This window comes from Haemaphysalis longicornis, unplaced genomic scaffold, assembly GCF_048455015.1.
Source record: "Haemaphysalis longicornis isolate Haplotype H1 unplaced genomic scaffold, Haemaphysalis longicornis Haplotype H1 scaffold_5, whole genome shotgun sequence".
NCBI classification, from domain to species: Eukaryota; Metazoa; Arthropoda; class Arachnida; order Ixodida; family Ixodidae; genus Haemaphysalis; species Haemaphysalis longicornis.
In genome coordinates, this window is record NW_027526385.1 from 45,561,701 (window position 1) to 45,575,526 (window position 13,826).

The window sequence follows — 13,826 nt, forward strand, 5'->3', positions numbered from 1 at the left end:
CTTATAAAGGGGTTCAACTGTAATGCAAACAGAAACTTGTTCATAGCAATAAATATGTGTGATGTCAAGAAAATAAGGCACAAAAATTTGTTCACTTTTGTGTCTGTTGAGTGGACCACTATTCCCAAAGCTTTAGACACCCAAGTAATTGTACGATGTTTCTGCAACAAGCTGCTGAGGACCATGTTCAAAAGGGCTAATCACCGCACAAGTGGCATTTAGGGCAGGAAAGCAGTCTAACATTCCTAAATTGCACTGCTCGCTACCTCACGAAATTTACTATCACTGCTCATCTTGTATTTGCTGTACCCTTTGTGTTAAAAAAATTCGATTGATTTCGTTTTCAGTTTTCTACATGCCACTTTCATGAATGTGTGTATACTCTAAATCCTAGTTTAACACTTTCGTGACCGCGCCTATTCCCATCGATAGTATGTTATCGATTAATACAAATTCAAATTTTTCAAATTCAAATTCAAATCCAAGTGCTTCTGGACCACCAACACCATCTAAATAGTAAAGGAGGAAGTATTTTATCAGTTTTGCTTTAGAGTTTCATTTTTCCGATGCGGGGGGTACTTTTATTGTCCTTCGCTGGCGGGGAGACGAGCTCACGTAGTTTCAGCTATGGCAACGCCGCCACTCGCCAATGCTATGCACGAACGGCGAATTTCGACGGATTCCGATCTATCTGAGGCTGAATCTATGCATGATGGTAGCAGCACAGACATGGAAGACGACTTCGAATCGTCAGACTTTAGTATGGACAACGACAGTGCGTCAAGTTGCCCCAGACCATCAATAGGTGTGCGCCGCTGAGTTTCACTGTCTTCTTCGGTCACTTTATCGCAGGCGCGCGTTGTTGTAAACAGATCCGACCCCGTTGTAAAGGTTACAGCTCTTATCTGCAGGGTGTCGACTTCGTTCGGGTGAGACCACTTGGCGCCGGCTGCACAAAGAGTCGAGTTCCCTCCACGAAGACTGCCCGGAGTTGACGGCTCGCTCTGGAGCACCGCGCGGCGTTCCGTTAGAGCCGTCGATTTCTTCATGTTGTTTTTCACCGCCGAAGTCGTCAGAGTGATATGCAACCGCACGAATAATCTTCAGACAGCCAACGTACAGCGAGAGCTCATTGAACAGCTGCTGGGCTGTGATGAGCAACATTTCGCAGGTCCCACCGTTCCTCCTGTTGCGTCCCTTTACTTTTTCAGACACTGCTCGCTATTTCCCCCTACAAAATATTTTTTGTTGTTTCTATGCCGTGTATTCCACCAAATAAGATGAATTGGCAGGTTACTGGCCCCAACGCAATCTTGGGTGTTTTTAGTCATGTACAGAATTGTGTACATAGCGTCACAGAGGTCAGCAGCGTCAAGCAGCACTGAATATGTCCACATACGCATATATCTGTGTTATATGCATTGTGTCTACAATTTTTAGGGCCGCAAGTCATGTGAGAAAGTGAGGAGAAAGAGTTGAAAAAGCTCGGCCGCTTGTTTGTTTACGGTCGTAGTAATCTTACTAGCCATGGTGCTAAATTCTTCATTGTTAGACGAAGGGTACAAAAGTATGCTAAACTAGTGAAAACTTCCAGTTTTGGTATTTCTTTTTTTTACAGCTGTGTACATAGCGTCTGAAAGGGTTAAAACTGCAAACTCGGGCTCCCCAGCACCGGCCACAAAAAATTGTAAAATACCGGAACTGCAAACTGTTCTACGAAGAAAGGAAGGTTGAACAGAAAACAAATTTTGAGAGCAAAACTTGCGCATCCAGCCGCTGTTTCACCGCGTCAAGAAACTGCGTAGCGCTGTGGCATGATAGGGCCTAGTGTTTGTACTTTTGTATGTAAATAACTTTTGTACTTACACCGCTCATATTTGCAGTATTATTCAATAAGAGTCTAATGTTCAAACTGCATATTTCAAATTGTTTTTATGTCTACCCTGTGCAGAGTAGCATTCATGTTATCAATTTTTTTTTTCTTTTTGCTCCCTTTTTTTGTTTTCACAATTTTTTGATGAAATTTGTGATACTACATCTGTTGCTCGGAATTTCCTGGACTACCCAAAAACAACTGGAAGGCAGTAGTGTTTGTATAATTGTGTGTAGATAAATAACTTTTGTACTTACACAGCTCATTTTCACAGTATTACTTTATAAGGGCCTTATGTTCAGATTATATATTTCAAATTTTGTTTATATGTGTACCCGGTGCAAAGTGGAATTGATGTTCTCATCACTTTTTTTATTTTTTGTTACTTTTGTTTTGTTTTGATATTTTTTAAATGAAATTTCTAATGAATCTGTTGTTTGAAATTATTATACTGTTGGAAAGCCCTATTCTTCCGCCATCATTTCGTGTCTTACACTTCAGCATCAGTCATATTCTGCGGCAGGAAAAAAATATTTCCTGGAACACTCCAAAACAACTGATTTTTTTCTGCGCTCACGGAAGTTCTTGACATAATCACACCAACATTCCTGCAGTTTCGCATTGCTGATTTTTCTTGGTGTATGAGTGGCACTTGTAGGTAGCATTCTCTAAATAAAAAGTGGGTGCTCTAGTCACACCTTTCTATACGATGCATTTTTTTGTGCGGTTTGTGCGAAAAAAAAAAAAAACATTGCTATGTCATAATTTCTATATTGATTCACAGCAAAAGCATATGTATTTGCCGGTACATCTATATCATTATCAGGTATTTTCAGGTACTGAAGCTAATGCAAAATTTAAAGCCGTTCCACTCGGCGTGAAAGCTGACGGAAGTGCAGAGAAAGTGATTCGCCATAATGGGCTGTAGCGCCGCTTTCCGCTCACTGCTACCACCCAAAGCAATTCAAATTTCCCGCCTTCGCAGTGCTCGTGCGCCCCCTGCCTGAAACTGCGCCAGCGGGAGTTTTGTTCGTCTGGTGCTTGCTTTTCCTCTCGCATGTGCTGGCATTGCACTGCCACTTTTTTTTTGCTTACTGTCGTAAAAACCAACCCAACGAGTGTTCTTAACTAATAGAATGCGGGTGCTGCCAGTTAATTACATACATTTTGCGCCAAATGTACCTGCATTTTTTTTTTTTTTTTTTTTGGCTAAACGAGGACATGTATGACAAGTACCAGCGTTTCACGAGTTCCGAATGGTTATGACTATTGGTTTTCGAAACCTCTGCGGGACGCCCTACGACGGAATGCCAGGCTGTACTTGGGTCCGTTATCTCGCGGCACCGCCCGATTCCCGCAGTCGTTTGACATCGGCCATTACAGCGAGCTGCGATGACAAGGTGAGCCCCTGAAGTGCTCTGCACTTAAAAGGGCTGAATAAGTCCAATGTCATTGCTGCTTCTGTCGGATGCACCCACATTGTAGCGCCCACACAACCAAATGTTGAACATAGCCACCCGATGATTGGTGGCAGCTGGAGATCGATACCCAAAATTTTCTATCGCAGCACAGCGCATCAGTGGGCGCAGGAGGTCTCATTTTATTGCACATCTTTATAAGGAAAGTAGAGGTTGCGAATGAAAAGGGGTCACGTAAACTGCGTGGTAACATCGGACAAACTTGTGTGAACAAGTTTGAAAAGTGTCGTGTGCATCTACAGCTTTGTCAAGTTGTGAACAGTGTGTCACACCTTAGGCTCAGCACATAGAACAGTAAAACGATTAGAATAACCCAGGTTATGTTCAACGGCAAGGTAGTCTCCGTCGGGAATGGCGGTAGACGTGGACAGGGGAACATAAGTAGCGGCTTGACACGGCAAGGGAGTCTGTTTGGACATGCTCAGGTGCGGTGGGGATGAATTAGCAGAAGTCGGCAACTCGAGACGAAGAAGGCCTGTAGTGCAATCGATGTGTGCGGCGTGCTCCGTCAAGAAATCGCGGCCAAGGATCTCGTCGTGAGGACATTTGTGCAAACCAGCGAAAAGAGCAGTGGTGTCATGGCCGGCGATATTGGGGCAACAGATACACACACCAGCGATCGCCGGTGTATACCACCGTCGGCAACTTGAACATGCAGAAGGGCAGGCATGAGGGCTTTTCGTAAGTGACACTCAGGGATAGGGACTAAGCTGCTTGAATCAGAGAACAAACTAGAGTAGTAGATATCATTGTTCAAATTAAGAAAAAAAAAATGGACTTGGGCTGGCCATGTAGTGAAACGAACCGACAGCTGGTGGACAATTAGGGTAACAGAGTGGATACCAAGAGATGGGTCTTGAAGACGGGGAAGGCCAGTAACATGATGGAAGGATGAAATAAAGAATTTCGGGGGTAATTTGTGGACTCGAGCAGCGCAGGCCAAGAGCAGTTTGAGATGGGAGAGGCCTTCGTCCTGCAGTGGACCTGAGTAGGCTAATTTTGATGATGATGATGCACTAGATGACTACGTTGCAGCTCTCTCTTTTTTTTTTCTTTTTTGCTTTTTGCAGCTGTGTTAACTAATGTGTATTCTCCATCCAGTTGTTCGTGAGATGACATTATATTTATTTATTTAAACATCAACACTTGTGTATTGTAGCAAGGTGAAGGGTGCAAACGTGTGGGCTCTAGCATGGCAAAGCATTGCAGATTTCAATTGGCATACAAAATTGATAGTGTGAGAGGTCATTCTGTGCGGGATTTAAAGCAGTCTTAAAATGGTTTCAATAATTGCCTTGTGTGTAACGTAAAGAGATTGGCAACGTGAGAAGAGAAGGTGTACCCATATCCTACAAGCCAAATTTCACATTTTCCAGACTGTTAAAACGAAATTCAATTCATGATTTCTCTAGTAGGGAGGGATGTATTGCCGCACTTGTTTTTGCAAGCGTAATTCACTGTCGATTTCTATTTTCCAAAGCTGTCACAGAAATGGCTAGAAAATAAAACTAAAACCTGGTCTCCAAAAGTGTTTCGAATCCTTGAGGCTTACAACTAACAGCAAAAGTGGAGTGCCAACTGGGAATCCTTGAAGAAACAGCACGTGTGATTCGTATTGCAGCACCAGGTTGTGAGGGCAGTCAGATATGGAAAGAAAGGTGCGAAGGCTGCTATTGCCATTAAAAGTTTCAAAAGGTGCGAAAGTGTAAACCACTTTGTTTAGAAACTTTGTGAGGCGAAATACCACTCTCATCCAGAGAAAAAAAAGCTTTTGTTTCCCTCATCAAAAAATATCAATCCTGAAAGTTACGCACTTTCTGATGTGACAAAATTTAAGCCATTCCCATGCAGCCTTCCAGCTGTGTTGGACGCTTTCCTATGCGGTATTCGCTGCCTTGGTCTGCAGTCGAGCAAAGCATTGAATAGTTTTGTTTTGTCGCGGTACAAATGAAGTGAAATCGCCCAAGAAACTGCAACTGCATGTTTTAGGAGCCTTCAAACTATTTTGATGCAAAGCATTGCCGAGGGATTATTTCCAGGACGGTCTTTCGTTCTAAGTACCCACAAAAACAGGAATTGCTGAAATTGTTTTCCCGCCTAACCTCGTTATAACAAAGCAGTATCAGGCAGTAAATTAGTTTGTTATATCCGATATTCGTTGCAACTGTAGAGTTGGAAATTGTCTCTAATAAATCAGCAATCTGGCTCGCACGGAAATCCTAGATAAAAAACGCATTGTTCTAGATTTCGAACCCACTATAAATGAGGGGATCATTACCCGTCTCCTTGCGGCATTTCAAACTAAAGGGACTGGAACTTGATAACGTGAAATTGCAACAGAACAGAGTTTGTTCGGCAAAGCAGGCCTGCGTTCCTATTTACTTGAAGAAGGACGTGGCCTTTGCCTGGTGGCTTTTCACAGTCTGAGCGGAATGAAGTTTTTCACAGTGCCCATGCAATAAAGGGCCTCCTCTTTTTCTGCAGTTTTTCAAGCTCCTAAAAATGGTTGTGTTGTCTCCAACTTTTTATATTTTGCTTTTATATTATGCTAGCTTTCGAGTTTGAGCCTCGCGGGAACCAAATATTTCTTCGTTATAGCCAATTTCCCGTGGCTCTTGGGGTTTCGGTTTCATTATGAAAAGAACAAACGTCATTTATTTATTTATATTTTATTCATTTATTTATTCATACTGCCAATCGCATGAGGGATTATTGCATGAAGGGCAAAATAATACAACCTTCAACATAATTCAAACATACCGCATTTACACGTACAGCATTATACAAAATTTTTAAAAAGGCAGTATCGGTTTGTGCACCTTTGTGTGTAACAGTTCAGTATTAGTACATCACAACAATCATGGAGCTGCAAACAGCGTCTAAAATACCAAAAACAAAACAAAAACACAACACGATGCGTTATAAGTGGCAGCTACTATGTCTGAATTACATCGATGAGCGTAGGTGATTTTCCAGCAAAGATGAAAAAGTTTCGTAAGTAGGACTGCTTGTTACGGAGGGAGGCAAGTTGTTCCATTCATGTATGACGAGTGGAAAGGAGGAGGAAGGAAGCATGACCAAACAAACTTTGTATTTAGTTTGCTATATCCGATAATTCGCTACCTGTATCAGTGTTCTCTATAACAAGGTTCGACTGTGTGTGTTTTTTTTTTAAACCTGGTGTAGACTTTACATTAGAAGCTTTAAGTTTTTGTTTTGTTGCATCTACGGTCACTACCATGGATGCAAGAGGCAAAAGAACTTGTGCCTCCCAAGGATTTGACTCCATAAAAGAAAATGAAAAGGTATTGTAGGACCTGTGTGGCATCACTCTGCCAGTTTTTTTTTGTCTCCTTTTGAATCTCTTGCCTCAAGTGTAGTTCAGGAATACTGATGTGCCACGCGAGGACAGCCTTTGTGTGTTTTTGGCAAAACTGCGTCTCGGTGTATCTTTTAACACTCTAGGTGTTAATTTTGGTGTGAATGCAGAAACTGCATCCAACTCGTTCAAGGTGATACTTGACGCCCTTTGCATTGCCCTACAAGAGTGGGTGTTCGTGCCCTCGAGGCAACTGATCAAGCATTCCCTGCCAGGCCCGTTCAAAGTTAATTACCCAAACTGCACATTTATAATTGACGTCACGGAAATTCGAACAGAGATGCCTTCCAACCCTGATCCCCAGCATGCATTGTATTCCCACTACAAAGGGGGATACACCGTACAATTTCTCGTGGCTATTGTACCCAATGGCATGGTTGCTTTCATTTCTAATGTGTATGGGGGGCGCAAGAGTGATTATTTTGTATTTTATAACAAGAGGCGCAAGAGTGATTGTATTTTATAACACAAGACTCTGGATTCATAGACTTAATCGAACCACGCAAATTGGTGTTAAGTGAGAAAGGTTTTCCTACTATAAAAACAATTATAAATGACATAGGTGCAGTGCTACTTACGTCACCCTTTAATTCTGATGGTTCGCAACTCTCCGAACGGGATATGAATTCGTCTTACCGAATTGCATCTGTCCGCATCCATGTTCGGAGAGTAATTTAGAGGCTGAAAAATTACCACACACTAAGGAACAGATTACCCCTTGCGTTGCTACATGACAAGGTGCTTTCAGTTTGTGCAGCTCTAGTAAATATGCAGTCGTGTATCGTAAAGGAGCAGCCAGTTTGAAACTGGGTTGTCGAGGTTTCAAGTATTGTATTTGCGTGATTCTAGCGTGCCCGATTGTAATGCGCAGGGAAGTTTACTTATGAACTTCCAAAAACATAATTTGTCGCTGATTCTACCGCGAAGGCGTGAAAGACATGACACCACGTGCTATGCAGATGGCATTTAATTTCAAGCATGTAACTGTGGTAGCATACATCCACTGTACTTTCTAAACTTGCGGATCAAACTCCTGCTGGCATTAAACTAATTGAGGGAACATTGATAGCCGGTTTAAGTTTTGAGCCTGATAGTAGTGCGACTGCAAATCCTAAGGCTATTTACAGCGAAAAAAGGTGTGTCTTAGAAGAGTGCAATTTAGGTATGTAGTTGCAGTGCAAACTGGCACCTTTTGTGTTTCTTTTTTCAGCTCTCGGTACATAAAATTGCAGTCAGAAAACTTTTTCGATTTTTACGTTGCCGCTATTCTGTTTGCACTGAAGAATGACAGGAGCCTGTGTTCATAGTTGGGACTGAAAGTACTTTCAGCACTGATGTAAACAAGTCCTGAACTTAAGTAAGAAATTTGCACCCTTTTAACTTTACCCATTCATATCTGGAGTTGAAAGGGTAGAAATGTGTGTAGTGAATGGCAGCACAGTGCACTCGGCACATAAATTTGGTTTTGTTTGTCTTCTGCTGAGCACAACGCTCTCTTCAGGCATTTATTTTGTGCTTAGTGATCGATGGTGCTGTTATTTTCGAGCTCTCTTAAGTGGGCCTTGTGTTTGTTGTGCTGGGTGTGTTGTTAAACATTCCAGATGACAACAGTGTTCCTTTTATTCTTTGCGTCTTGTAATTAACATTGATTTTGTGTGTTGGTCACTTAATCTGTAGTATTTTTTTTTTATGCAGAGCTGCAGACACACCGTATTTGCTAGTATTCCTCCTGTATGTAGGTGTCGTTGAGACTGCTTTGTGTTTGTGATTTTTTTTGCTCTGTACTGTGTTCAGTGTCAGCAAAAAAGGTTGCTGACAAGAGTGCAATGGTGTTTTAAGAGAACCAATCCCTCATGGTTAGTTGCCCATGTGTCACTTTTTTTTTATGTCCATGTAGGGTCAAGTTTTTTGCACGCCATAATTATGCTGTGAAACTAGCTGTGGAACAATGTTGCAGCAGTACACTGACGACAATATAATCTGTTTTTAGGTGGTTTTTATTCGTTCGCACTTCTTTTATATGATGAGCTTCTGCCATGGGCAATTAGCCGTTTACAAAGGCTAACTGGAAATGAAAGATGTGACCATTTGGATCGATTGATGACTCGATAATGCTGATGAAATGACTACTGGCTCGGGGTCAACGGCACCTGGCAGATGAGTCTACTTTTCAAAAAATGTACTAGTTATTTACAAGTCTTCTTTACAACTCATAGCATAGGTGATCAGAGGTCAGAGAATGCCCACATCCAGGGCTCTCCTTTCTCATCCAAAACACCAAACGCCTTGTTTTTACCGCAAAAACACAGAACGCCTGCCTCCAGGCCTCCCCTCTCTCATCCAAAACACCAAACGCCTCGTTTTTACTGTAAAAACACACTTCCAAGGACGCATCACCACACAGTGAGAGGAGGGCCTATCAAGTAACCTAAATTAGCCTGCTGCATGGCCACAACAACAATCAGTCCTAGGTTTATACACAAAAGTCATGTGGGCCAACACTCTCTCAAGTGAGTACTCAAAAGACATTTTCTCTAACACAAGTTCAACGGCAACAAAAACCAACAAACATGCTCAGCGCTGGCCATCACACCGTACAACAATGCACGCTGGTAACAACACTCGTGGGTAAGATTCCCTTTTTAATAGCGCGTGGCTGAATTTAGGGAAACCCTACAAGCAGCCACGAAGCACCGCCCTCCCGCTTATGCATCCCCGCTGTCGAGGCAGCACTTGGGCATGGAATGAAATGACGCATACAGTTGAACCCCTTTATAAGAGACACGTACCGGGGAGCAGTTTCTGTCTCTTATACGAGATGTCTCGTATAAGCAGGGTACCATGTTTTCACTTGCTAATCAGACCCTAGTTCAATGTAGGCACCGTATGACTAAAATAAGCTCAAAAGAACGCTACAGCATGTTTCAAAAGATTCATTCTAATTATTGTCTGGTCCCAGAATTTATGAAACTGTTTGCTTCATGACTGTATTTACACTGTTTTTTACAACCGATTCTACAAGGTTTTTTTTCCTTTCCTTGTTTGTGGAAGATGTATCGTAGATGTTGAGTTCACAAGCCTGATGAATAACCAGAGTGCACAGCTTCTTCCGCTGTGTGGTCAGGCTATTCATTACGCTTGCAGGACTCAACGTCTGCAGTGCTTCTTGATTGGGAGCTACGCGAGTAGGAGAGCCCGCATGTGTGATCGCGCTCCATCCAATGAATGGCAGTAAGCTTCAACCACTTCTGTCAGTTGCATTTCCATTGGCAGGGCTTCTCATTGTCATTTCATAGCTGACTGAACCACTTTGTGTTTGCTGAAGTTATAATAAATAGCGACTGCACCTGTCTGTCGTCCACCTGTGTTTCCACAATGAAAGCAACTGCAATTAGTGACTGGTGACACTGCATCTGAAGTTAAAATGTCTGTTGCAAGCGAGATTAATGATTAAACTTCAAGGATTACTTGTCCCTTATAACCAATCTTCTACATCCAATGTCTGTTATAAAAGAGGTCGATTTAATGGGAAAGATAGGGCAGCCAACCATGTGGGTGAATAGTGTCTCTTATACCCATTTGTCTCTTACATCAGTGTCTCTTATAACGAGGTGCAGCGTACCACATAACTTACAACAGTTCAACCTCTCTAGATACTGTGTGTCAGGTTCTTAACAATAATAAGTAGAAGAGAGGAACTTTGGAAACGCGACTTTGTGTAATACCCGCAACCCAAATCAAAATCGCACAATGGACAGAGATACACTAAAGAATAAAAGGGAACAATAGAAAGCGAGAGAACAATGTAGAAACTAGTGGGAATGTGGGAGACCAAACGGTGAAGAGTTCAAACAAACAGGAAAAAGTCAAAGTCCGGGAACGAAGGGCAAGGACACAGTATGTGGTTGTTGCCGGCGCAGGTTGGATCAACGATGAAATGTCCGGTGGTCGTGTCGTGGCCGCAGTGGTAGAGCACGCACCGAGCTCCCGTTGTGCAGTCATGGCGAACGCAGCTTTCTTGGGGCATCACCGTCTACTGACCGACTCGCTTGCGGAGAAGACCTCCTGGAGGTTGCAGTTGTGGAAGAACTTTTTAGAGCACGGCACGGGTCCGGACGCCTGACTGCTGTGCGTCCCGGTCACGCTCCAACCTCAGACTCCTTGTTCTCCTTGTCGGGATTGCTTCTGCCGCCGGCCGCTGTCGCTGGCAACTTTCGGTTGGCCGGCTCGTGAGTGGGGGGGTGAATGACCCCGCAAGACAGTGATGACGATGGTGCTGTAGGCGGGTTTGGAGCTTACCCCACCACGCGTGTCTTGGTTATTGTTGTCATCTCCCTTTTTTTTTTTTTTGCGATTTCTTAACATGACACTGTGTCACATTTCTCCATTAACGCTACCTGACCCCTTGACGACCTCACAGCTCGAGGGCCTCGAACCACCATGACCCTTTCAAAATACGCATAGAAGACAAAAAACGTTGCCATTTAGGCAGAAAGGCACCACCATTGGCTAAGTTTCCAAGGCTGCAAATATCTCTATCGTTTACACTTGGCGGGCACACCTACACTACATCCCGGCCTCACAAGGAACAATGAGAAGCATTCGTACAGAATGAATGAATAAATTTGTTTTTAAAAGGTGCATAAAAGGTGCAGTTTGTATCACCCAAGGGTGGACATCGGAACGCCTGCCCAGCTTTGCCCTTCTCGTTTGGTATGAACACCCGGCCAACATAAAAACACCGGAACTTAACAGAGTGAAATGCGTTATTCTTCATTAAGTGAGGTACTCGGACTTAACAGGCGATCTCAAACGTTGCTCGTTGATATGTTTACTATAGGTACTGGTTGTACTTAGCCAGCCAAAGGCATAACATACATTTACATTGGGTAAAACAGTTTCTGGATATGACACCAGCTTTGTGAAAGTGAAGCAGCTGCACGCACTTGTCATTAGGCTAACACCGCAACCAAAAGCTCTTTGTAACTCTAAAAGCAAACCGTGACATACAGTTCCTAAAACTGACCAACGCCGCCTGTATTAACATTGCCTGACGCGTCGCGCGCTTTTCAATGGGAAGGGTAGGGGCGCTTAGTTCAGGCACTGATCCGCTATGTGGCGCGTGCCGGCGGACATCTCGACTTATGTCACTGCTCGCGAGTCGCGAACGCTGCACCCACTTCTATGACGTGTGTCTGTCAGCTTTCCTGTTGGGCTTCAAGGGCCGTTTCGCTTACATCTTAGCCGCGACGGGGCGCTAGTTCTGTGGCGCACTGGGGATCTCGTTCAACGTGTCGCTCGCTTCATACTTGCTGCGTTTTTCCAAAGATAAAGACGGAGGCAAACTGAAATAGTGTAAGAACATACTGATTGTCGGGTAGACATATAGCTAACAGAGAGAGAGAGAGAGAGAGAGAAAACGTTTATTGAAAAGCAGGGACGGGGTAGGGGAGAAAAAGAGTTAGGAGCTGTGGGTGGCCATCCTATTCCGGTAGGCCGCGTGCCGCGGCTGCCATCTTCGCCCGGGAGATCAGGGCCTCCTGGTCTTCGAGCTGGCAGCTCTGCAACGCGCACTCCCACTGCTCAAGGGTAGGGGATCTGGGTGGTGGAGGGTTGGTGGGGCACGTCCAGACGAGATGAGCTGTGGTGTTAGGCTCATCACATTGGGGGCAGTTGAGTGGGTAGTTAGTAGGGGATATGTGGTGGAGATGGAGGTGATTGTAATAAGTGTTGGTTTGAAGTCGGCGCCAAATGCAGGCGTCAGCGGTAGAAAGGGAAGGGTGGGGAGGGATAGCTAACAGAAAAACGATATTTTCGGATGGGGCAGCCATTGTTTTACTGATATTTTTCTTTCTGGAGTATTTAGAGAAGAAAAAATTGTGTGCACGTTTGTGTGCTCACTTCTACGATTACTTTCCAATAATACCACGTGCTTGTAAACTTCTGAAAATTATAGGAAACAAAAGGATAAGCAGCTGGGATCCCGCCACGCTGTCCAGGCGCTTCTACAGTACAGTCCTCAATTTTAGAAGTGCGTACCGATGCGGAATGCGAACAGCGGGGTCAAAACAATACCTAAATGCGGAGGGGATAGAGGTGGGATGCCCCACTCAGAAAATTTCAGGGCCTGTGATCCGAGTAGATAAGCGCGCAAAGCCAGCATCAGCCTGCGGCAGCGCAAGGGATTTTGCTTCGTGACAAAGGAAGTTTTATCAGCGACAGACCAAGACAGACAGGCATGGTGAAAAACAAGAAGGCGTAGGAGCGCCGCCTCGGAAACGCTAAACAAACTTTCCACTACTTTGCATAGTTTCCGAGAAGCGGCGCTGGCTGGCGGACACGAAAGCACGCTGGAAGGCTACGGAGCGGGGAAGGGTAGGAGAGAGCAACAGGAGAGTGTCTGTTTGGCCATTTTTCGCTCACGCGTTCGGCGTTAGACAGGCGGCGTTGAACTGACTAACATAGTGCAACTCGCAATCAAGGCCGATATAATTGCAATATGTGGATCTTGTAACCATAGTTAGTATGAAACTCTATGCTTGTAACAAGCAACTTAAAAGATCTTAATCGAACAGATTTGGCAACGGGAACTTCAAAATAAAAGTTCTCATCTTTGGGACAATTCCGCATAGAAAAAGCTCACATCTCCTTACACATACAATCACTGGCTGGTGCAGGCTGTACACATACACATGTGCTCTTTGTAAATTCATTACATACCACTGCATTTGCACGTAGGTGTAGTATTTGTGCGTCCACTTCAAATTCTCTTCATTTAAAAAAGCTACCCTAGCAAAAATTCTGATAGAAACTTGTATTAGTCTTATACATTTTTGTATTAGGTGTATAAGACATGTATTAGTCTTATACAAACTTGTATCAGTTTTATAAGTTTCATATACAAGTTGTATTAGTCTAATACAAATACACCTATTAGTTTGTATTAGTTTAGACCTGAGTCTAATACGAACTAATAGAGACGTATTGGTTTTAATAAAAACTAATACAAATGGACCCGAAAAGTGCGATTTCCTGAATTTTTATTTTTTCTGAAAAATCACAAGCCAAAAAAGGTTGAAATGATCGCCCTTGAGCA

The 13,826-nt window shown here is 43.5% G+C and overlaps 1 protein-coding gene across 3 annotated transcripts in view; it reads left to right on the forward strand.

Annotated features, from left to right (window-relative positions):
• Nucleotides 1–11,712, forward strand: part of LOC144138162 (THAP domain-containing protein 11-like) — a 29,557-nt gene extending 17,845 nt beyond the window's left edge. The window contains exon 5 of one of the 3 annotated variants that reach the window (XM_077670307.1): nt 10,651–11,712. In XM_077670307.1, the coding sequence (XP_077526433.1) occupies nt 10,651–10,701 (51 nt within the window). In that variant the 3' untranslated portion in view covers nt 10,702–11,712. Of the gene's footprint in view, nt 1–898; nt 2,569–10,650 lie in introns of those variants that run through there. The other 2 variants (XM_077670305.1, XM_077670306.1) reach the window with 2 other exon arrangements.
• Nucleotides 11,713–13,826: the final 2,114 nt, after the last annotated feature.